The sequence below is a fragment of the Chlorocebus sabaeus genome, chromosome 12 (genome assembly GCF_047675955.1).
Source record: "Chlorocebus sabaeus isolate Y175 chromosome 12, mChlSab1.0.hap1, whole genome shotgun sequence".
Classification (NCBI taxonomy): Eukaryota; Metazoa; Chordata; class Mammalia; order Primates; family Cercopithecidae; genus Chlorocebus; species Chlorocebus sabaeus.
The window spans coordinates 105,510,899-105,535,235 of NC_132915.1; the positions used below are offsets into that span (position 1 = coordinate 105,510,899).

The 24,337-nt window shown below is 45.6% G+C and overlaps 1 protein-coding gene across 12 annotated transcripts in view; it reads right to left on the reverse strand.

Moving 5' to 3' along the window:
• FNBP1 (formin binding protein 1) overlaps positions 1-14,624 on the reverse strand; it is a 159,712-nt gene extending 145,088 nt beyond the window's left edge. For 8 of the 12 annotated variants that reach the window (XR_012094892.1, XM_073022010.1, XM_073022009.1 and 5 more), the window contains exon 1: positions 14,379-14,586. Coding sequence is in view for 11 of the 12 variants with exons in the window: in XM_073022010.1 (XP_072878111.1) it covers positions 14,379-14,402 (24 nt within the window). In the remaining variant the exon portion in view is untranslated. Of the gene's footprint in view, positions 1-14,378 lie in introns of all 12 variants that reach the window. The other 4 variants (XM_008005939.3, XM_008005947.3, XM_037994172.2 and 1 more) reach the window with 3 other exon arrangements.
• Positions 14,625-24,337: the final 9,713 nt, after the last annotated feature.

Sequence of the window (24,337 nt, forward strand, 5' to 3'; positions counted from 1 at the left end):
AAACTACCTAGAAGAGCTTTTAAAATGACAGATTCTTATAAATGGCCAGGTGCAATGGCTCACACCTGCAATCCCAGCACTTTGGGAGGCTAAGGCAGGGGGATCGCTTGGGCTCAGGAGTTCAAGACCAGCCTGTGTGACATGGCGAGACACCATCTCTACAAAAAATACAAAAATCAGCCGGGTGTGGTGCTGCAGGCCTGTAGTCCCAGGTACTTGGGAAGTTGAGGTGGGAGGATCGCTTGAGCTCGGGAGGTCAAGGTTGCAGTGAGCCTTGATTGAGCCACTGTACGCCACCTGGGTGATGAAGTACAAACAAACAAAAATTACAGATTATTATACATAAAAAAACTACAGATTTCTCAGATTGCCAGTTTGGAGAATGCTAGAAAGTGATGAGATAATAAATATCCAGCACTCAATCTGGGTACCTGAATATAATCTCAGGCATCCAAGATTGAACAGAGATTGGAATTAAAAAGATCTAAACAGGGCCAGGCACGCTGGCTTATGCCCGTAATCCCAGCACTTTGGGAGGCCAAGGTGGGTCGATCACTTGAGGTCAGGGGTTCAAGACCAGCCTGGCGACATAGTGAAACCCCGCCTCTACTAAAAATACAAAAATTAGCTGGGCGTGGTGGTGGGTGTCTGTAATCTCAGCTACTCAGGAGGCTGAGGCATGAGAATCTCTTGAAACTGGGAGCCGGAGGTTGCAGTGAGCCGAGATCGCACCACTACACTCCAGCCTGGGTGACAGAGCAAGACTCTGTCTCAAAAAAAAGAAAAAAAAAAAAAATCTAAACATAACTAATTGTGCTATAGTCTGCCTAAAGAAAGAATGGGTTAACAGTAAAGGAATCACCTACACAGCATCTATAAAACAGACTCTATTCTATCTGTAACGTAGACCTGTCCTCCAGAGGGGGTAGATGCCTAAGGCTGCCATTGTCATCAGCCATTCCATTCATCCAATCCTATTTTCATTTTATGCTCTCCAAGAAATGCTATACACAATTTAGCTTTCCACCCAGATTAGCCTACAGGGAGAGAACGCAGAGATCAGCAAACATGAATATCCAGTCTGTTTATGAATATACTTCTCACTATAAGTTTAAAATTCATTCTGGTTTATTCAACAGCCTTGGGAATTAGGTTAGCATGAGTCACCTCCACGCATACTGAAAATAAGAAATTTGCTAGCTTAAAAGAGCTGGGGAACAAACCCCGATAACCCTAACAAGGTTGTATCATCTGAGCAGAGACAGAGAGGACAAGAATAAAGTGCTGGTAGGCTTAGGTTTTGCAACCAGCTGGTGGAAAAAAGGACCTGTGGCCGATATTTGATTTACCCCACAAGCCAGAGCAGAGAACATGCCTCCCCTTTGAACATCTTGAAGTGGGAGGAGGCAGAGGGTGGCTCCTAGGCCTTCTTTGTTCACTACTAGGCCTTCCCTTGAATGTCCAAGCCTCCTCAGCAATCCATTTCAACCTAATTCCACCCATATAATAACAGGTTGAGAAACGCAATACATAGAAAGGCTCTCTACTGAAACCCACTCCAGTAATCCCGTCAGCCAATTGGCCCAGTGCAGCCTGCAGCTACTGAGCTCCTCTCCATCCTTCTCCACACTGAAAACTGGCACCATAGCTACCTGCTTTCAGCAGTTCAAGGGTATTTCCCATGCTCTCAAGGTGAAGCCGTAGACCTCACATGGTTTTTAGCTATAGTCTGCCTCTTCAGGCTCCTATTACAACTCCATCACCTGCTCATCATTTGAGAGCTCTGTGCTCTCCATGACCCTTTGGACACACCATTTCCTTCTTCCTTTCCTGGGAGACTCTGTCTAGATCCTCTCCACCCTTCTGACCACCCCACTTCACCTGTAAAACTTACTAGTCCTTCAGGACTCCACTTGGATGCCATTTCTCCACCTCAGTTACACTCCTGTACACATTTCCATGGAGTTACCCTACCTTAGTCCTTATTACACAATAATTCCTTCCTTCCTTCCTTCCTTCTTTCCTTCCTTCCTTCCTTCCTTCCTCCCTCCCTCCCTCCCTTCCTCCCTTCCTTCCTTCTTTCCTTCTTTCTTTCTTTCCTTTTTTGTTTACAGGGAGTCTCGCTCTGTTGCCCAGGCTGGAGTGCAGTGGCACAATCTTGGTTCACTGCAACATCTACCTCCTAGACTCAAGCGATTCTCCTGCCTCAGCCTCCTGAGTAGCTGGGATTACAGGCATGCGCCACCACACCTGGCTAATTTTTTTGTATTTTTAGTAGAGATGGGGTTTCACCATGTCGGTCAGGCTGGTCTCGAACTCCTGACCTCATGATCTGCCTGCCTCAGCCTTCCAAAGTGCTGGTATTACAGGAGTGAGCCACTGCACCTGGCCTAATGAAATTTTTATAATTTTGTTTGGTTACCTCTTTTATGTACAAAGTTATAAATATTGAGCACTACCACCATCACTCCTCTTGCCAAAAACGGCTGTAACAAGAACTAAACTTCTCGTAGGATGACAGGGAGACACCTTGCTTGTGAAATAAAATAAACTTTTTTTTTTTTTTTTTTTGGAGACAGAGTCTTGCTCAGTTGCCCAGGCTGGAGTGCGGTGTCGCGATCTCAGCTCACTGCAAAGCTCCGCCTCCCGGGTTCACGCCATTCTCCGGCCTCAGCCTCCTGAGTAGCTGGGACTACAGGCATCCGCCACTACAACCGGCTAATTTTTTTGTATTTTTAGTAGAGACGGGGTTTCACCATGTTAGCCAGGATGGTCTCGATCTCCTGACCTTGTGATCCACCCGTCTCGGCCTCCCAAAGTGCTGGGATTACAGGCGTGAGCCACTGCGCCCGGCCTATAAACTTTTTTTTTTTCTTCAGACAAGGTCTTGCTCTGTCACCCGGGATGGAGTGCAGTGGCGCAAACACAGCTCACTGCAGCCTCGAACTCCTGGCCTAAAGTGATCCTCCCATCTCAGCTTCCCAAGTAACTGGGACTACAGGCATGCACCACTATACCCTGGTAATTTTTTAACTTTTAGTAGAGATGGGATCTCAATATGTTACCCAGGCTGCTCTTGAACTCCTGAGCTCAAGCTATCCTCCCACCTTGGCCTCCCAAAATGCTGGGATTATAGGTATGTGCCATCGTGCCTGGCCGATAAGTAAAATGTAAATTTAAAAAGTCAGTCATGGTGAAGAATATATTTTACATACACATATACACTTAGGAAATCTAAATGTCCTTGCCCAAACATTTCCAGAAATTTCCGTATCTGTTCCAATGCAAATACTTCTAAACCTCTTCATTATCTCTGCCAAGAAGAAATCAATCCCAAACTAAGCTGATAGGCAGAATAATTCATTAGATGTTTCAAGCAGCAAATATCCAGCTTTTTAGGTGGGGAAATAATGTGACTTCAGTGGAACTTTTTTAAAAAAGTAGTAGTAATAGCCAAAGAAAACTATTTCCCCCTAGGAAAAAACTTAAATCTTAAGGAGGCCCAAGTATACTGCTAAAAATTAGTATGATTAGTGTTTTGGAGTGGATTTTATTTTTCTTCAAGGAGGAAAAGATAAACATGTTATTGATATGACCTCTTGAAATCCAGATTTCCTGTCCAAAGCAATGCTTTCTAGGCATTTTCCAAATATTAGGTTTATTTTATTGTTAACATGTATACCAAATTTCAAATCAGAGGGCTAGGACCGAAAATACCTCATTTTTCATGAATCCTGCTTAGAGCAAGAGTTCTACAATTTTTCCCAAGGACCAGAGTTTTTTTCATTAACCCTCCCCATGATTATAATAATTTCTATTTACCTATCACCTTTCATCCAACAACCTCAAAGTACTTTATGAACAATTTCTCATCTTTATGCCTTCTTGTCAAGAGAAAGGCAAGCATCATACCATGCTTTATAGATTGGGAAAGCGAGGAACAGAGATGCAAGGACTTGCCCGATACTAATAAATATTAGATTAGGCAAGCAATGCAACCCAGGCTGAGTCCTCCAGCACTTCCTTACTCAACTGGGAGCACCCACACCGTTTGTCTCCAGAGCCTGTCTGGTCTTTAAATGGATTTCAGGAACCCATTCTCAATTTTGGCTGTGCAAATAGAAGTACAAGGGGAATAAATTCCTTTACAAGTCCCAAGTTTTCTTCTGCTATAGATAATAGAGAAAGTATTTCGTTTCTTGTTCCTGAAGACTCAAAACTTTGAAACCCTAAATGTGGGCTAGGTATGTAGTCCCAGCACTTTGGGAGGCCGAGGCGGGTGATCACTTGAGGTCAAGAGTTCAAGTCCAGCCTGGGCAACACAGGAAGACCCCCCGCCTCTACAAAAAAACTTTTTAAAAAAAGTTACCCAGGCTGGGCCAGGCACGGTGGCTCATGCCTGTAATCCCAGCACTTTGGGAGGCCAAAGTGGGCGGATCATGAGGTCAGGAGATCGAGACCAGCCTGGCTAACACAGTGAAACCCCATCTCTACTAAAAAAAAAAAAATTAGCTGGGCATGGTGGCGGGCACCTGTAGTCTCAGCTACTCGGGAGACTGAGGCAGAAGAATGGCATAAACCTGGGAGGCGGAGCTTGCAGTGAGCAGAGATTGTGCCACTGCACTCCAGCCTGGGTGACAGAGTAAGGCTCTGTCTCAAAAAAAAAAAAAAAAAAAAAAAGCTGGCTGTGGTGGCTCACGCCTGTAATTCCAGCACTTTGGGAGGCCAAGGCAGGTGGATCAAGAGGTCAGGAGATTGAGACCATCCTGGCTAACACTGTGAAACCCCGTCTCTACTAAAAATACAAAAAATTAGCCGGGCAAATGCCTGTAGTCCCAGCTACTTAAGAGGTTGAAACAAGAATCACTTGAACCCAGGAAGTGGAGATTGCAGTAAGCCGAGATCACGCCACTGCACTCCAGCCTAGGTGACAGAGCGAGACTCCATCTCAAAAAAAAAAAAAAAAAAAAAAAAAAAAAAATTGTTAGCCAGGCATGATAGTGCACACCTGCGGTCCCAGCTAATTAGGAGGCTGAGGCGAAAGGCTCATCTGGGCCCGGGAGGTTGAGGTTGCAGTGAGCCATGTTTGTGCCACTGCACTCCAGCCTGGTCAACAGAGTGAGACTCTGTATTCCTCCTTGTTCTTTCTCAATTTCATTAAAAATAGTTTTCACCAAGACATACTTCTGTTAGGCAAATTCAGAAACTTGATACTATTCCTACTAATTAATATCCACACAAATTAATTTCTTTAAATTAGAAAAGAGAAACAATAACTGGCTTTGAAAGAATTAGGAGATTACTAGACATCCATGAAGCATCTGCTTGAATACAAGCTTCATTCATGACTGTTTCTGCTGGCTCTGCAGCATTTAGTGGTGTGAGTCATTGATTCTCAGTGATTCTCAATATGAATAACATCAAATGTTTTATAAAGCAAAATCTACAACAGTGATGGGGAAATATGAGTGAATGATGGGGATAAAGGGAACCGTGCACTACTAACACAGAAGATCCAGTTTTTGGCCAAGTGCGGTGGCTCATGCCTGTAATCCCAGCTCTTTGAAAGGCCAAGGTGGGAGGATCACTTGAGCCCAGGAGTTCAAGGCCAGCCTGGGCAACATAGACCCCGTCTCTACAAAAAAAATGCAAAAATTAGCAGAGTGTGTTGATGTGCGCCTATAATCCCAGGTACTTGGGAGGCTGAGGCAGGAGCATCACTTGAACCGAGAGGCAGAGGTTGCAGTGAGCCGAGATCATGCCACTGCACTCCAGCCTGGACAACATGGAGAAGTGCCGAAAAATGACTCGCTGCAAGGACTGTGGCTAGCATGCAGCCTCCTTTAGGGTCCACCTCATCTTTTGAGTTGTGGGCATCTCTTCTTATAGCACCCCAGCCAATGACTGAGCAAGCTGGCAGCCAAGACCACCCTCTTCTTGGGACGACCTCTGGCCAATGATAAAGGAAGGCAGAGGTACAGAGGCCTAGCCATTTCTGCCAGAGGATTCTTGTGTCTGCTCTGGAGCTCCCCATTGGCCGGGTGGGGACTCTGGCAGGTCTGCATCGTGATCTGACAGCTTCCACTCTTTTCCCTTCACAGATGTTACTCCCCAATAAAACTGCACTCCTGACTCCATCTAAGCATCTTCTTCCAGGATATTGGCACAAATGGTACTTACCTTACTGGATTCTTGTAGCAAATAAACAAGATGATGGATGTAAACACTTTGCCCAGCACCTGGGACATGGCAGGCACTCAATAAATGGCAGTGATGATAACAATCATTCAAGAGTTTAAGATAATAGGGAGGCCAGGCACGGTGGCTCATACTTGTAATCCCAGCACTTTGGGAGGCCACCGTGGGCTCTGTAGCATTTAGTGGTGTGAATCGTTAATCACCTGAGGTCAGGAGTTCAAGACCACCCTGACCAACATGGAGAAACCCTGTTTCTACTAAAAATACAAAATTAGCCGGGCATGGTGGCGCATGCCTGTAATCCCAGCTACTTGGGAGGCTGAGGCAGGAGAATCATTTGAACCTGGGAGGCAGAGGTTGTGGTGAGCCGAGATCATGCCATTGCACTTCACCCTGGGCAACAAGACTGAAACTCCATCTCAAAAAAAAAAAAAAAAAAAAAAAAAAAGACAATAGGGGATGGCACATGTGAAAATATTACAATAACTACAGAGTTCATAATAAGTTATTCCCATTTTGGCACCACAGAGAAAGCAGACAAGTACAAATGGAAACTGTGGCTGCTATTAGGTGCTATTAGGTGGAATTAATTCTTACTAAAAACCTAATTCCAATCACTAGAACTGTATGCTCTAATTTAAAAAATCATATTGTTTATATGATGTTATAGTTTACATGTGAAAGTTATTATGGCTTTTGCAACAAGAAAATGCAAGTTCCATCTACCTTTCTTTGTTGGTGGGGGTGGTGGTTTGAATCTATTTCTAGTATTAAACAATTGAGGTTGTTAAGCTTTACATAAGTTTAACATGGAATTTTACAAATAGGGTGAGGTTTGAGTTAAAGGTTGGTCTGAAGTGGAAGATCACGATAAACTGGTATTAAAAATTTACAGCCGGGAGCGGTGGCTCACGCCTGTAATCCCAACACTTTGGGAGGCCAAGACGGGTGGATCACCTGAGGTCAGGAGTTGGAGAACCAGCCTGGCCAACATGGTGAAACCCCATCTCTACTAAAAACAAAAAATTTGCTGGGCGTGGGGGCACACGCCTGTAATCCCAGCTACTCGGGAGTCTGAGGCAGAAGAATCGCTTGAACCTGGGAGGTGGAGGTTGCAGTGAGTTGAGATAGTGCCATTGCACTCCAGTCTGAGCGACAAGAGCAAAACTACATCTCAAAAAACAAATAGGCTGGGCGCAGTGGCTCAAGCCTGTAATCCCAGCACTTTGGGAGGCCGAGACGGGCGGATCATGAGGTCAGGAGATCGAGACCATCCTGGCTAACCCGGTGAAACCCCATCTCCACTAAAAAACACAAAAAACTAGCCGGGCGATGTGGCAGGCGCCTGTAGTCTCAGCTACTCGGGAGGCTGAGGCAGGAGAATGGCGTGAACCCAGGAGGCGGAGCTTGCAGTGAGCTGAGATCCGGCCACTGCACCCCAGCCTGGGCGACAGAGCGAGACTCCCTCTCAAAACAAAACAAAACAAAACAAAGAAACAAATAAAGAAACAAAAAAACTTAATAGCCCCAAATTACTCTCTAATATAATACACACATTTGGCCTCTTATCATTTAAAAACACAGTTTTTTAACTAAATACATGACTAGGCTCAAGCTAGTATGAGTGTACAAGTAAAACAGGAAACAAATATTCCTTTATAAACACCAATTCCAGAAGACTTCACACCCACATTCTAAAATCTAATTAGATTAATTTCCCAGGGCATTCATGGATTCTTAGTAGCTTTCAATTTTTAAGTGTCAAAATAAAGCCTTATTTTTAAATGTGGGTGGTGTTGATGAAACAAGTATGAGTAATACTTGCAGGAAACATAATATTAGCTTTAGGTGGTTAGTGGGTGATACTTGAATGGTCCTTCAAAGAAGTACTTTCCATGTCTCACCAACGTAAAGCATGAATTGTAATGTGTTCACATAGTAAGTACAGACACTTATAAAACTCTTTGACATGCTTAAAGTACAGTTTTGCCTACCAAAATGGCAACTTACGCAAATTTTCAGGATTCTGTCTAATGTACAAAGTGAAGGCAACAAACTGATGTCTAAATATCAACTGCAAATTCTCTCCAGGCCTCCCACGGTTTGTTTTCTTTTAATATCTACTAAACAGAAAAGACATGTGCAAAGTTTGTTCTCATGGAGAAGTAAGGATGGCAAAACTAAGTTGATTTTGTTTCTTTTCTGAAGCAGTTCTGCCCTACCCACCATGGTTCAGGGAGTATTGTCTCCCCTGTTGGTCTTGCCACGTTTATCCCAAACAGAAATCTCTGAAGGGTTAAGAAAAAGGAGCAGTAGAGGCCAGGCATGGTGGCTCCACCTGTAATCCCAGCACTTTGGAAGGCAGAAGCGGGTAGATCACTTGAGGTTAGGAGTTTGAGACCAGCCTGGTCAACATGGTGAAACACCATCTCTACTACGAAAAATACACAAACTGGCAGGGCATGGTGGTGGGGGCCTGCAGCTACTCGGGAGGCTGAGGCATGAGAATCACTTGAACCTGGGAGGCAGAGGTTGCAGTGAGCCAAGATCGCGCCACTGCACGCCAGCCTGGGAGACAGAGCAAAACTCCATCTCAAAAAAGAAAAAAGAAAAAAGAGCAGTAGAAGAGCTAGGGACTATTGTTAATACGGTTCTCCAATTTAGCATTCAAGGGCAGTAAGAAGAGGTAATACTTCTCCAATACCTGGAACTGTTAATAATTAGTTACTTTAAGATTAAAAAAAAACTAGTTTAAAATTTCGACACACTAGGAAAAAAAAATTCAACACACCATAAAGTGTTCTTACATAAACATATGTACACATATCATGCCTAAGTAGAATGAACAACAGAGAAGGGATAATTTTTCAAACCCTACTTTAAAGGCAAAACGGTCCCTAGACTGTGTGTATTTCAGGGGAGAAAGGACATGGAAAATCTCTGTACCTTCTCAATTGTGCTATGGACCGTAACTGCTCTAAAAAATAGAGTCTATTTTCCAAAAAGATACCTAAAATTATATATATATTTTAAATTGCCAAAGTGCAGAAAAGTGTTAAAATTATCTTCCCATTATTTTTAAAAAGCAAATGTTAAAAGGAAAAAAAGGGATTTATTCATTTATCCAATAAATATTTATTGAACTCCTACACGGAGTCAAGCATTGTTCCCAGTACAGTCGGTAAACAATCCTCACACGGCTGCCTCTTGAAAGTGTACACCATGATCAGGGTCAACATATTCAACAGTCGAACGTACATTATATGCCTGGCATGGTTCTAAAAATCACAGGTAAAAAAAAAAAGTACAATCAACACAGGTGGTTTTTTTTTTTTTTTTTTTTTTTTTTTTTGAGACAGTCTTGCTCTGTTGCCCAGGAGGTAGTGCAATGGCGCCATCTTGGTTCACTGCAACCTCCACCTCCCGGGTTCAAAGGATTCTCTGCCTCAGCCTCCCGAGTAGCTGAGATTACCGGCGTGGACCACCATGCCCGGCTAATTTTTGTATTTTTAGTAGAGATGGGGTTTCCCCATCTTGGTCAGGCTGGTCTCAAACTCCTGACCTCGTGATCTGCCTGCCTCAGCCTCCCAAAATGCTGGGATTACAGGCGTGAGCCACCATGCCCAGCCCACAGGTGGCTTCTTACTATGCTAACCAATATGCATTATTCAGGTTTCTCTGTTCTCTTTCTTGTACATACTTCATTTCTCATTAGCACTAGAGCAAATAAATAAAGATGACAAAGAGAACACTAGAAGGCAGCAAAACCAGGTTCTGTCACTGAATAATTTGTTAGCTGCAAACAGAATAATTATGAGGAAGGCTTAACTTTCCAATGGATTTATTCATACTTCACACTAATGAGCAAGCTAATAAAAAGCTGAACTAACACTTCAGTAACCTGTCACTTCCCTCAGTAAGCAGGCAAGGAAAAAAAAACAACATTCAAATGTAAGCAACTCTTGCTTTGCCATTTCTCCAACAACCAGCCACAACTTCCACAAGTCAGTGAACATATTTACCTTACTAACACTGCCTTTTTAACAAGTCTTGAGTAAATGTATTTTGGTTAATTTTACATAAAAACGTTATTTTTCTTTTGACTCCGATGTTACAGGCTAGAGGTAAAACTTACTTTCTATGCTTCCACGTAGATATCTTTCAATATATATAACGTGACTTACAACAGATTCAGGCTGGTGTCTTGCGCACACCGTGGTTATTCAACACAAATTTTGAAAATTGATTAAAAGGCAATGTTATGAAGAGCTGTAAACTATTTTATCATAACCTAATCACTTCAAAATGGCCATTTAAGCCTGGGTGAGGTAGCTCACGCCTATAATCTGAGCACTTTGGGAGGCCGACGTGGGTGGATCACTTGAGGTCAGGAGTTCGAGGCCAGCCTGGCCAAAATGGTGAAACCCCATCTCTACAAAAAAAACAAAACTTAGCTAGGTGTGGTAACGCACACCTGTAGTCCTAGCTACACGGGACACTAAGGCAAGGGAATCGCTGGAACCTGGGAGATGGAAGCTGCAGTAAGCCGAGATCGTGACATTGCACTCCAGCCTGGGCAACAAGAGCAAAGCTTTGTCTCAAAAAAAAAAAAGAAAGAAAGAAAGAAAAGAAAGAAAGTTTATTTCTATGAAGGAGTTGAAGAAAAAGTAAAAAAGAAAGAGGAAGAGAAAGGTTTTACTCCCTCTACAAAGCAGGATGTGGCTTAGAGTAGGCCTTCAGTGTAAAATGCACATTAGAAACCTGTAGTTTCTAAAAGCCTATATTGACTTTAACCTGAAGTCCTAAAATGTATGTAAAATCTGATAGTATTTGTGAAGGTCCCTGAGAGCTGCAACCACCTGTTACAAATAACTCATGGCCACCCAAACCATAGCTCTTTCTCCATCTAGAAGAATAATTCTGCCAAGTTCGGCTTGAGCGCCCCATCATTATCTCATTATACATGTGCATGATTCCAAAGCCACCATTCAAGGAAAACCCTTAATCACTGCCCTCCGCTCGGCTACCCAGTGTACCACACATCACCAAGTCTCTGACCGCCGGAGAAACGGGGTTTACTTTTCGTAATCCTTCATTATTCTAATTTTTTTAAAATCTCAAAAGCTACTAAGCCTTATACATCTTTGCATTTCACCTGAAAACTTAGATTTTGCATTTCTCTTAGTAGCACAATCATGTGTTCATTCCTTTCCCTATATTAAACTGTAAGCTATTCAAAAGCAAATGCTAGTACTCATAAGAATGTCTTTTTTAAGGTCAGGTGTGGTGGCTCACGCCTGTAATCCCAGCACTTTGGGAGGCTGAGGCAGACGGATTACCCGAGGTCAGGAATTTGAGACCAGCCTGGCCAACATGGCGAAACCCCGTCTCTACTAAACACACAAAAAATTAGCTGGGCATGGAGGCAGGTGCCTATAATCCCAGCTACTCGGGAGGCTAAGGCAGAAGAATCGTATGAACCTGGGAGGCAGAGGCTGCAGTGAGCCGAGATCATGCCACTGCATGCCAGCCTGGGCAGGCAACAGAGCAAGACTCCGTCTCAGGTAAAAAAAAAAAAAAAAAAAAAAAAGTTTTTAAAAATGTCTTTTTAAAAACTCCTCATTGCCATACACTTGCATATATAGAACTGTTAACTGATTCATTCTACCTCATAAAATTATCAAGTGAAAAAATTACAGATAGTTCACATCCTTCTCCTTTAAAAATATTTTCCAATTATTTTTATTGTAGAAAATGTCGGCCGGGCGCGGTGGCTCAAGCCTGTAATCCCAGCACTTTGGGAGGCCGAGACGGGCGGATCACGAGGTCAGGAGATCAAGACCATCCTGGCTAACCCGGTGAAACCCCGTCTCTACTAAAAAAATACAAAAAACTAGCCGGGCGAGGTGGCGGGCGCCTGTAGTCCCAGCTACTCGGGAGGCTGAGGCTGGAGAATGGCGGGAACCCGGGAGGCGGAGCTTGCAGTGAGCTGAGATCCGGCCACTGCACTCCAGCCTGGGCGACAGAGCGAAACTCCGCCTCAAAAAAAAAAAAAAAAAAAGAAAATGTCGAACATATATACTAGAAAGAATAATATAATGAACACTTCTGTACTGAGCATCTGGCTTCAATAATGGCCAATTCTGCCTCACTATCTCCGATCTACTAACACCACAAATTATTATGAAGCAAATCTAAGATTTCATATCATTTATTTGTATATATTCCAGTTCCCATTTATTTTCTTTTTTATTTTTATTTTTTAAGAGAAGACATCTCCAGATATTCCCCAAGCTGTTCTTGAACTCCTGGGCCCAAAAGATCCTCCCAACTCGGCCTCCCAAGGTGCTGGGATTACGGGCCTGAGCCACTGTGCCTGGCCTCTCTCATTTATTTTCAACCACTCCTAACCCTGCCTTCCTTCCCACTCCTCCACCCTCAAAAATAAACATACGGAATAATGCAGGCAATTGCTGCTGTTTTAGCAGTTTTGCTCATAGCCACTCCCTCTCTTTGGAATTATATTCTATCCCATGTACCAACATCACTGAACTGTCAACCAAGGTATTGTGTTCGGTCCCTATTTCACTCAGAAATATATTGTACCTTTTCCCTCCATAATTCCATCTGCTGTTTGAACAAGTGAAAAAAAAAATTGTGCCACAATTTCTACTGTCTTGATAAAGATTTCTTCTGATTTGCTTCCCCACCCCAGATAAGCTAAAGAGAGTGGAAGGATTAGAAGAGGAAAGAAACTTCAATACAGCACTCAAAGTGGTAAATTTTGCCTAAACTGGCGTGTGCAAATATTTTAAACTTATTTTCAAAATGGATACTTGTAAACATCAGTGGAAATTTTGTCATAAATCCCTTTTAGGCAGAAGATGTTTATAAAATGAATTATCTTAATTTAAGGGAGCTATTGCCCTCAGGATTTTGGTAATAACAACCGTAGCTGCTTCTGTACCTAACAAATGGTTACGTAAAAACAATTAAAGCAAAATAAAACAAAACAAAAAACAAGGGAGGATGCGCTGTTTCTGCAATTGCTCTAACCTTGTTTTATTTTGACAGGAGATTTCTTGGCCTCATCTCAGATAGCAACACCACCCTACACTTTCTCCTCCACACCCTTTGCAAATAGAATTCCAAAAGGTAGTGCAGGCACTTCAGAGTTCATCCTGGGAAATGGCTCATCTGGAGGGCATTTCAGTGCAGTAACTGAGATTTCGTCTACTCCTTCCCCAGCCGCCGCACTGCCCATCCCCTGCCCAGTGATTTCCCCAGGAATCCGCGGACGGCAGGGAAAGAGCTCCATCCACAGCCGGCCCCTCGTCTTCCTGGGGACGGCCCTCAGCCCCGAGGGCTGCCCGTTTACCGTGCGCACCCCCCGGCCAAGCATCCCCGCCAGGCGCCCCTCACCGTCAACTTTCCCCACTGGAAACTCTTTTCTCCGAGCAACCGTTAAAGATTGACCCCGCGAAAGCCTCTTCCTGAGGGAGATCACGTAAGATGTCTCCCCAACTCCTACTTTCTCCTCCAGACCAGACGTCGCAGTGCCCACATCCACTCAGGATTGAGCTACCCCGAAAGAACAAGTGCGTCTGGTGCCGCCACGGGCCAGAAGTCCTCGCCTCCAGAGCGAAGACCGCACTGTAGCCCCGGCACCCCAAAACCCGACCCCCGGCGTTCGCCCCGGCCGCCCCGCCCCCGGGGAAGCGCCGGATCCGCCAGCGCCTCCACCGAGCCAGGACAAAACTCGCGGCCGGGGCGCCCAGAGACCCAACGCAGCGCCGCGCAGCCGGGGCCTCCACGCCCCCACGCCCGGTCCCGGCCCCCCCCCGGGCATCCGCGGCTCGCCCCGGGGGATTAGGGCTCGGCCCGACACACACCGCCCGCCCCGGGGCGCCGGGGACAGGGAGGCCCGCCTGTGCCGTTCCTCAGGCCGCCGGGGACCCGCACCAACTCCCCTCGCCTCCGAAGGACGAGCCGGTCCGCACCTCCTGCTCGGGCCAAGGCCGACCAGGGGCACGGGGACCCCGCCTCCTCACCAGGCCCCGGCGACCCCAACCAGTGCGCCCTCGCCTCCGCCCGGCAGCACGGCCCGCGCCCCCTCCCCAGGCCGCGGGGAAATGCAGCGCACGCCCCGCATCTGTCCGCGGGCCCAGACCCTCACTCACCCAGAGCTCGGTACCCCAGCTCATGGTGCTGGGGGCGCGAAGGGGCGCTCCGCGCGGCGGGCGCGGCTCTCTGGTCCCCCACCCCGGCGATCCCTTTGCCCCCCGAGATCCCCGCGACCGCGGAAAGCCCGGAGTCCGCGCGGCCTCCTCCGGCTCGCAGCTCCTCGCCCGGGGTCTCCTCGGCGGCTCCTCCTCCCCGCCGCTCCACAGCAAAATGGCCCGAGGAAGCAGCAGCCGCGGCCGCCGCAGCGCCCGCCCGCCCTACACCAGGAGAGCGGGGGAGGGGCGGGAGGGGCGGGGCGGGGCGCGGGGGCGGGGCCGGCCTGACAGCTCGCGCACGCGCGCCCGCCCCGCCCCGGCTCGGCCCCCTCCCTCGGGCTCCCCCGGCCGGGTCCGCGTCGCCCCGGGGTCCGGAAGGACACGGAGGGAGGTGTGAGGGACGGCGGGAACCGGATCCCGAGGACTCCCCCTGCCAATCTCCTAATGACTTCTTAGTGACCACTCTCTGCTCGCAGTACTAGCGCTTGCCTTGGAACGCGGCCGGCCCTGGGATCACCGATGCTCCGCGGAGGTCTGAGATCGCTCCCCTGCGCGCAGCGCCGCTCTGGATTTAAGGACAATACTTTCCCCTGGCAGCCATGCGCGCCGAGTAGAGTGAGCCCGGGAGGCTCTTTTCCCACCGCCCGAGGGAGGCCCGAGAGCCCCGCAGGCTGGCGCGGTGAGAGTGGGGCGGTAGTATCTGCGTGCTGTGCGAATAGAGACGTCGAAGCAAGCGCGACGGCCTCGAGTGGTTGGGGAAAAAATCCAGGGGCGTGCATCCAGTGATTTCCAATCTTTGAAACCAATGATTTCCAACTTGTTCAGCCAAGAAACTCTCAGGCGTGAAATCACGTTACCGCCTAGTGGGTAAAAGCAAAGGCGTGGGGTACACAGATAACTTGTTTGGTTCAAATCCAGCACGTGCTGACCCGGTGGAGGCGGACAATTCCTCCACCGCTGGAAGCGCAGAGCGCAGTCCACCAGATGGAGGCAATAACGCGTCCATCTCACCGCCCGGCGGTGAAGATCAGGGTGAGCCAAAGCCTAGGGTTGGTAAACCCAGCGCTCATTTTATCAATAGACGGACTCCCTCTTTATATATCCAAAGATCTGCACAAATGTCGTTACTGACAAGCTATGGAAAATGTTTGGAATTCCAACTCCTCTGACTCACTAGGCCTTTCCTCACAGCTTATCTTTCTCCCTCGGTTAATGCTACTACTGGATCCTTTTCTGAGTAACCGTGCGACTCCCAACATGGGCCCCCAGTTAAAAAATACTTTACGATGATGCATTTCTCCAATCCCACCCCACCATTTTCAACCTGCTTATCATTCTCCTCCATTAAAAGGTGCAGTTAACCCGGGTCTAGTGGCTCACGCCTGTAATCCCAGCACATCAGGAGACCCAGGCAGGAGGATGGCTGGAGGCCAGGAATTTGAGTCCAGCCTGGGCAACATCGCAAGACCCTGTCTCTACAAAAAAAAAAAAAAAAGTTAGCTGGGCATGGTGGCATGCACCTATGGTCCCAGTTACTTGGGAAGCTGAGACAGGAGGATAGCTTGAACCTAGAAGGCTGAAGTTGCAGTGAGCCATGATCATGCCATTGCCATCCAGCTTGAGCAAGAGAGCAAGACCCTGTCTCAAAAATATTAACAGTAATGAATTAAAGCCGGACATTGTGGCTCACGCCTGAAATCCCAACACTTTGGGAGGCAGAAGTGAATAGATCATCTGAGGTCAGGAGTTTGAGACTAGCATGGCCAACATGGAGAAACCCCCTCTCTACTAACAACACAAAAGTTAGCCGGGCGTGGTGACAGGGCACCTGTAATCCCAGCTACTCAGGAGGTTGAGGCAGGAGAATCGCTTGAACCTGGGAGGCAGAGGTTGGAGTGAGCCAAGATTGTGCCACTGCACTCCAGCCTGGGTGACAGAGCGAGACTCTGTCTCAAAAAATAAAATAAAATGAATAATAATAATAAATTAAGAGGTGGAGCTACAAAAAACAAAACAAAACAAAACAAAACAAAAAACCTCTTGGAGATAAACCTCCAGCTCTACTTCCTTTGTTGGGCAGTTACAATAAATTTAAGTTGTCAAAACTGTTTTGGTCTGCGTTTTTTCAGTTACAACCCTCCCTTCCTGCCCACCCCCATTCTTGTGTCTGTATAAATATTTTGCTCTCAGTTACTAGGTCTGAGTTCTCTTTCGTCCAGAGACTGCTAGATATATAACAATGAGAACGGCCAGCTACCTATCTCCTAAGGCAGATTAATAGCCAGAGTGAGTTGCAGGGGGAAATTGAAATAATGCTGCACAGTTTAGTCTGCTAAAATTTGGAAATGGTACATGCAATGCAGGTTTATCTAACAAGACTTTGCCTCAGTAATCACCTTCCTGCCAGGGCTTGACTTAGTCAAATACAGTGATCTAATCTTGACCAAGTTCTTGGAGACTTCTCAAAAACAGTGACCACTTGTGAAAATACTCTAATCAAGAAGTAAAACAACCTGCTGCTTTAAAGAGGAGAAAGAGGAAGAGGAAGGGACAGCAGAAGAAAAAGAGACCACATGAAGATGAAACTTTTTAAGACGAGTAAGCAGGAAATTGTTAGTTATAGGAAGGAACCCATTAAAAGTTGCCACAGAACTCTATGGAAATGAGTTAATTATACCACACTGCAAATATCTTTAATTTCATTAAGCTTTGGCAGTAACTGGAAAATGCTTGAAAGTGTCAAATCTTCAAAAAATAAAGGAGAAAGACATCAATGATCATGAAGCAATGAGAACAGGGTTTGGGATAAAATTAAATAAGCCAGAAGAAAAAAAGGCTAAAATACAGCACAGCATTTTTTTAGGAAGAACTAAGTCCATTTCAGTTTCCCTTCAGAGCAGGAGGAAGTGATTCTAAGACAAGGAAGTATCCCCATTAACGAACTACTGTGACCTGACCTACTTAGGAACCAGTTTTCACCAGGGGTACCCTAAACTCGATGTAAACGCTGATATTATCTAGGGGGTTAGTCTGGGTTGCATACACTGGTTTCACCTCTCAGTAAAATCTAGAGAACACCGATTTACAAAATTATGATCTTGGTGTGATATTACAAAATATATATTTGGTCTTCAACCTTGTTTCCTGAAGTATAGCTCCTAAAATCCTTAAAGACCCCAAAATGATGTATTTTTATATACTGAGATGACTGATGGCTGACAGTCCTTAAGTATTAGTAGCATCAAGACGGGACTGGTCATCATAAAGACCAAGACAAGATTAGAGGCGTGGGACTTTTATCTGCACCCACACTGTCACTCCAACCTCTGGGGACTGGGGAGAGGTGCTGAAAGTTAAGTTGCTCAGCAGTGGTCAATAGTTTAATCAATCATGACTACATAAAATAAAGCCTCTATTAAAACTCCAAAAAACAAAGTTCTGAGAACTTCCAGATAGCTAAACACATAAAAGTCCCTACAGAGTTGGCTGGATGTAGTGGCTCACGCCTGCAATCCCAGCACTTTGGGAGGCAGGGGCAGGCAGATCACCTGAGGTCAGGAGTTTGAGACCAGCCTGGCCAACATAGTGAAACCCCATCTCTACTAAAAATACAAAAACTAAAATAAAATAGCCCAGTGTGGTGGTGACTGCCTGAATCCCAGCTGCTTGGGAGGCTGAGGCAAGAGATCGCTCGAACCCAGGAGGCGGAGGTTGCGGTGAGCTGAGATCGTGCCACTGCACTCCAGCCACTGTACTCTGGCAACAGAGTAAACTCCACCTCAAAAAAAAAAAAAAAAAAAAAAAGTTCCTAGAGGGTGGCATGCCCAGAGAGGGCACAGAAGTTTCACTCTCCAGCCGGGCATGGTGGCTCAGGCTTGTAATCCCAGCACTTTGGGAGGCCGAGGCAGGCGGATCACGAGGTCAGGAGATCAAGACCACGGTGAAACCCCATCTCTGCTAAAAATACAAAAAATTAACCAAGCATCGTGGCGGGCGCCTGTAGTCCCAGCTACTCAGACAGGCTGAGGCAGGAGAATGGCGTGAACCCAGGAAGCAGAGCTTTCAGTGAGCCGAGATCGCCCCACTGTGCTCCAGCCTGGGCGACAAAGCAAGACTCCATCTCCAAAAAAAAAAAAAAAAAATAGTTCCACTCTCCTTCCCCCGTACTCCATATATCTCTTCATCTATATCCTTTATAATAAACATGTTTCCCTAGGTTCTGAGAGGCACTGTAACAAATTAAACCCAAAAAGGAGGACTTGAGATTTCTGATTTATAAACAGTTGGTCAAAAAGATCACATAACCTAAAACTTAAGATTGACACCTACTTGGGGTGGGGGGCAGTCTTGAGGACCAAGCCCTCAACCTGTGATATCTAACACTATCTCCAGGTAGATAGTGGCTGAGGCACGTGAAGTTCGAGGCTGCAGTGGGCCATGATCGCACCATTACACTATGGCCAGGGTGACAGCAAGACCCTGTCTCTAAAAAAATAAAAATAAAAACAAAAAAACCACTAAATTAAAGGACACTCAGCTGATGTCCACTAAAAAATTACTTGGTTGGCTGTAGGAAGAAATACCAACACATTTTGTCACAAAAGTCCCCTATGTTAATTATTAAGTAAAAAACAAAACAGCCGGGCGCAGTGGTTCACGCCTGTAATCCCAGCACTTTGGGAGGCCGAGGCGGATGGATCACGAGGTCAGGAGTTCTAGACCAGCCTGGCCGACATAGTACAACTCTGTCTCTACTAAAAATACAAAAATTAGCTGGGCATGGTGGCGCATGCCTTAGTCCCAGCTACTCAGGAAGCTGAGGCAGGAGAATCGCTTGAACCCGGGAGGTGGAGGTTGTGGTGATCCAAGATTGCGCCACTGTACTCCAGCCTGGGCAACAGAGTGAGACTCCGTCTCAAAAACAACAACAAAACAAAACAAAACTCTGTAAATTTATGGGTTTTTTTTTTTTCTACTCTCAGTGAGGGACTCAAACATGTTCCACTGAATAATCTGATCACATGGTCAGTATTAGCAATGAAATAAGGTATCTGGTCAAACAGAACAGAGACCCTGTGTAGTTAGAGGCAAACAATTATATTAGGGCTTTTTGGCAATTCTAACCCTGCTTGCAACTAATAAACATCTAATTCAGGGGCTTAGATGGACAGATATTTATACAGCTGTAGATAGATATGAGATTTTAAAGCAGATAGGGTTTCAAAATTGTTAAATTGGGATCTGGTGTTCTACTACTTACTCGTTGTATGGCCTTCTGCAAGTTACTTACATTCTCTGAGCTTCAGTTTACTCATTCAGAAGACAGGGACCTTGGCCAGGTGCAGTGGCTCACGCCTGTAATCCTAGCATATTAGGAGGCTGAGGCAGGCAGATCGCTCGAGCCCAGGAGTTCAAGACCAGCCTGGGCAACATGGCAAAAACCCGTGTCTACTAAAAATACAAAAAAATTAGGCGTGGTGGTGTGCCTGTAACCCCAGTTACTTGGGAGGCTGAGGCAGGAGAATTGCTTGAACCCAGGAGGCGGAGGTTGCAGTGAGCTGAGATCGTGCCACTTCACTCCAGCCTCGCGACAGAGAGAGACTCCGTCTCAAAAAAAAAAAAACACACAAAAAACAAACAAACAAAAAAAACCCAGGGATCTCATAGGTTGTCATTAGTCTGAAATTAAGGGATTGGAGTTGAGTACAGTCTTTGGTGTTAGCCAGATTTGGATAGCTCTGTCCAGACAGCTATAGAGACCTTTGGCTGAATTACTTTCCTTCTCTAAGCCTCAGTTTCCTTTTTGAGATGGAGTCTTGCTTTGTTGCCCAGGCTGTAGTGCAGTGGTGCAGTCTCGGCTCCCTGCAAGCTCCACCTCCTGGGTTCACGCCATTCTCTTGCCTCAGCCTCCCGAGTAGCTGGGACTACAGGTGCCCGCGACCATGCCTGGCTAATTTTTTGTATTTTTAGTAGAGTCGGGGTTTCACCGTGTTAGCCAGGATGGTCTCAATCTCCTGAACTCGTGATCCGCTCACCTTGGCCCAAAGTGCTGGGATTACAGGCGTGAGTCACCACTCCCGATCAGTTTCCTCTTCTTTCAAATGGAAATATGGCCAGGCACAGTGGCTCACGCCTGTAATCCCAACACTTTGGGAGGCCAAGGCAGGCAGATCGCTTGAGACCAGGTATTCAAGGCCAGTTTGAGCAACATGGAAAAACCTTGTGTACACAAAAAATAAAAAAATTTGCAAAGCATGGTGGTGTACAACTGTAATCCCAGCTACCCGGGAGGCTGAGGTGGGATAATTGCTTTAGCCTGGTAAATTGAGGCTGCGGTGAGCCTTGATCATGCCACTGCACTCCTGAGGGTGAGACCCTGTATCAAAAATCAAACAAATAAAATGGAAATAATGCTACTTCAAAGGTTATTGTAAAGGTGGAAAGAAAGGTGGTTTATGCCTATAATCCCAGCACTTTGGGAGGTGAAGGTGGGAGAATCGTTTGAGCCCAGGAGATTTAGACCAGCGTGGGCAACACAGCAAAACCGTCTCCACAAAAAAAAAAATACAAAAATTAGCCCGGCATGGTTGTGCTTGGCTACTTGGGGGCTTGAGGCAGTAGGATCGCTTGAGCCCAGGAGTTGGAAGCTGCAGTGAGCCGTGATCGTACCACTGCACTCCAGCCTGGGAAACAAAGTAAGACTCTGTCTCAAAAAAAAAAAAAAAAACGAAAGAATATGTAAAAAATGTTTACCATATAATACACATACAAGTATCGGTTACCTTTCCTTTCCTCCTGTTTTCTGGAGAATTTTTACTTATTGTAGAAAATAAACCAATCCTTTCAGCATTTTCTTTTTGTCTTTGTTCTTAGGGAGGTCTTGCTCTGTTGCCCAGACTGGAGTGCAGTGGCATTATCATAGCTCACTGCAGCCTTGAATTCCTGGGTTCAAACGATCCTCCGCAGTGGCTGGGAATACAGGCCTTTAAACATGTCTGATGCAGCAGGACCGCTTGCTTGAACTTACAGTTGATTGGTTGTCTCCTGGTGAAGAACTACTTATAATGAAATTCTCAGGATTTTTTCTTCTTCAAAATAACTTGTTTTTAGCTTAAAATTTCCAATTTCTTTTGCATTCAAACTACTTACATGGGACCCAAGAAAGCGATCAACTGGCAAAAGTGGAGTAGGATAAAACCAGGAACTCTATGGTGAGTGAAATGCTAAAACTGCAATGAATTTTCACAACGAATAATCCAGTTCCCCTGAAGGTCTGTAAAGATGTACATAAAATCAAGAAAAACTGCCTGTCCTGTGGCTGCGCAAGTTATGACTAGGGTCGACAGGTTGAGGAGTAATTTTGAAGTTCCTCTCCAATCCACAGGACTCAATGTGTGTCAGAGCCTGGCTTTTCCATGATCACTTTCTGCAGAAAGATGCACTTGGAGGCATTCCCGACACCCCAAGAAATGCATGAAAACTTTAGCTGTAATCGTGGAAGAAATGATGTTTCAAGTCAAAGAATGAAAGTAGCATTTGACTTCTGAATGTATGGCTAGGCCCCAATTTGACCACCAGTTTCCTATACTGTCTTAACAGAGGTTTTTGATTTGCAATATCAACCAACTCTTTTTTTTTTTTTTTTCTTTTTTTTGACAGGGTCTTGCTCTGTTACCCAAGCTGTATAAAAGTGTCAAGGCTTACTCCAGTGTTGACTCCTGGGCTCAAGCGATCTTATCACCTCTCTGCCTCCTGAGTAGCTGGGACTACAGGTGCGTGTCACCATGCCCGCTAATTTTTTTTTTTTTTTTTTTTTTTTGAGATAAAGTCTCCCTCTGTCACACAGGCTGGAGTAAATTGGTGCAGTCATGCTCACTAATTTTTTTTTTTTTTTTTTTTTTTGAGATAGAATCTCGCTCTGTCACACAGGCTGGAGTGCAATGGTGTGATCTTGGCTCACTGTAACCTCCGCTTCCCAGGTTCAAGCGATTCTACTGTCTCAGCCTCCTGAGTAGCTGGGATTACAGGCATGCGCCACCATGCCTGGCTAATTTTTGTATTTTTAGTTAGAGACAGGGTTTTGCCATGTTAGCCAGGCTGGTCTCAAACTCCTGGCCTCAGGTGATCCACTGACCTCAGCCTCCCAAAGTGTTGGGATTACAGGCATGAGCCACCGCACCTGGCCTAATTTTTGTATTTCTTGTAGAGAAAGTGTTTCACTATGTTGCCCAGGCTGGTCGCAAACTCCTGGGCTCAAGTTATCCACCAGCTTTGGCCTCCCAAAGTGCTGGGATTACAGGCATGAGACACCAGACAGGCCTATCAAGTCTTTTGATAGGAAAAACAAATGGCAATTGTACTTTAGTAAACTGGAGAATATTAACCCATTAATTACTTAAAAGAGTTCTGGAAATGTCTAAACTGATAGCAAATAATTATTTAATAATAATAGCACTAGATTCAACACTACACATTCTAGTAGTAACCTTAAGCTGATCCTGAAAAGTTAGAGAAAATAGGTCGGGTAGGGTGGCTTACGCCTGTAATCCAGCACTTTGGGAAGCCGAGGTGAGCAGATCACTTGAGGCCAGGAGTTCAAGACCAGCCTGGCCAACATGGTGAAACCCTGTCTCTAGCAAAAATACAAAAATTAGGTGATCATACTGGTGCACACCTGTGGTCCCAGCTAGGGAGGCTGAGGCATGAGAATCCCTTAAACGTGGGAGGTGGAGACTGCAGTGAACAGACAGCACACCGCTGTCCCGGACACACAGTGTCTCTGTCTCAAAAATAAAAAAGAGGCCAGTAATCCCAGCACTTTGGGAGGCCGAGACGGGCGGATCACGAGGTCAGGAGATCAAGACCATCCTGGCTAACACAGTGAAACCCCGTCTCTACTAAAAAATACAAAAAACTAGCCGGGCATGGTGGCGGGCGCCTGTAGTCCCAGCTACTCGGGAGGCTGAGGCAGGAGAATGGCGTGAACCCGGGAGGCAGAGCTTGCAGTGAGCTGAGATCCGGCCACTGCACTCCAGCCTGGGCAAGAGAGCCAGACTCCGCCTCAAAATAAATAAATAAATAAATAAATAAATATAAATAAAAAAGAGAAAATAGAAAAATAAAATGTACTTGACTAAGAGAGTAAGGCTAAAAGCCACGCTTAGGAGATCAGTCTTTCCAGCCCCTGCAGGCTTTTTCACTCAATACCTTAAAGCGTAACGCCCCTTTGAAAATGTTGCCAGGAGAAGCAGGCATAACTTGTTCTGTCACTCAACCTGTCTGTTTCCAGTTACAGCATCATGATTATGCAAATAATCTTTTCTTGAAACTATGAAATCACATGGCTAAATGTAATTGTCAAGGTAGCAGTTTTCTCAGAATTTGAGAAGTAACTGTAGAGAAAATCCTCCACAATGTCTTTGTAGTCAGGTTTCCCTCATTCTTATTTCTCTTAATTCCAAAATAATGACTGGCACAATACAGCTTTCAAATATGTGAGAGAAGATATTACCCTTAAACCTCTGGACAGACAGCAATGGTATGACGCCATGTAGTTCACATCATAATACCCAAGTATAAAGAAGCAAGGAATCCTAAGAACCCAGTTTTAAGCCCTTATAAAACTGCTGTCCAGAAACTAAGACAAAAGTCTCCTATTTAAAACTATTTTAATGTTTCATCACTATTATATTATTAAACGGGATTAAGATTCTTACCTGATTTTTTTTTTTTTTTTTAAATTGAGACTGGAGTGCAGTGGCGGGATCTTGGCTTACTGAAACCTCTGCCTTCCAGGTTCAAGTGATTCTCCTGCCTCAGCCTCCAGAGTAGCTGGGACTACAGGCGCATGCCTTGATGCCCGCTAAGTTTTGTATTTTTAGTAGAGACCAGGTTTCACCATGTTGCTCAGGCTGGTTCCA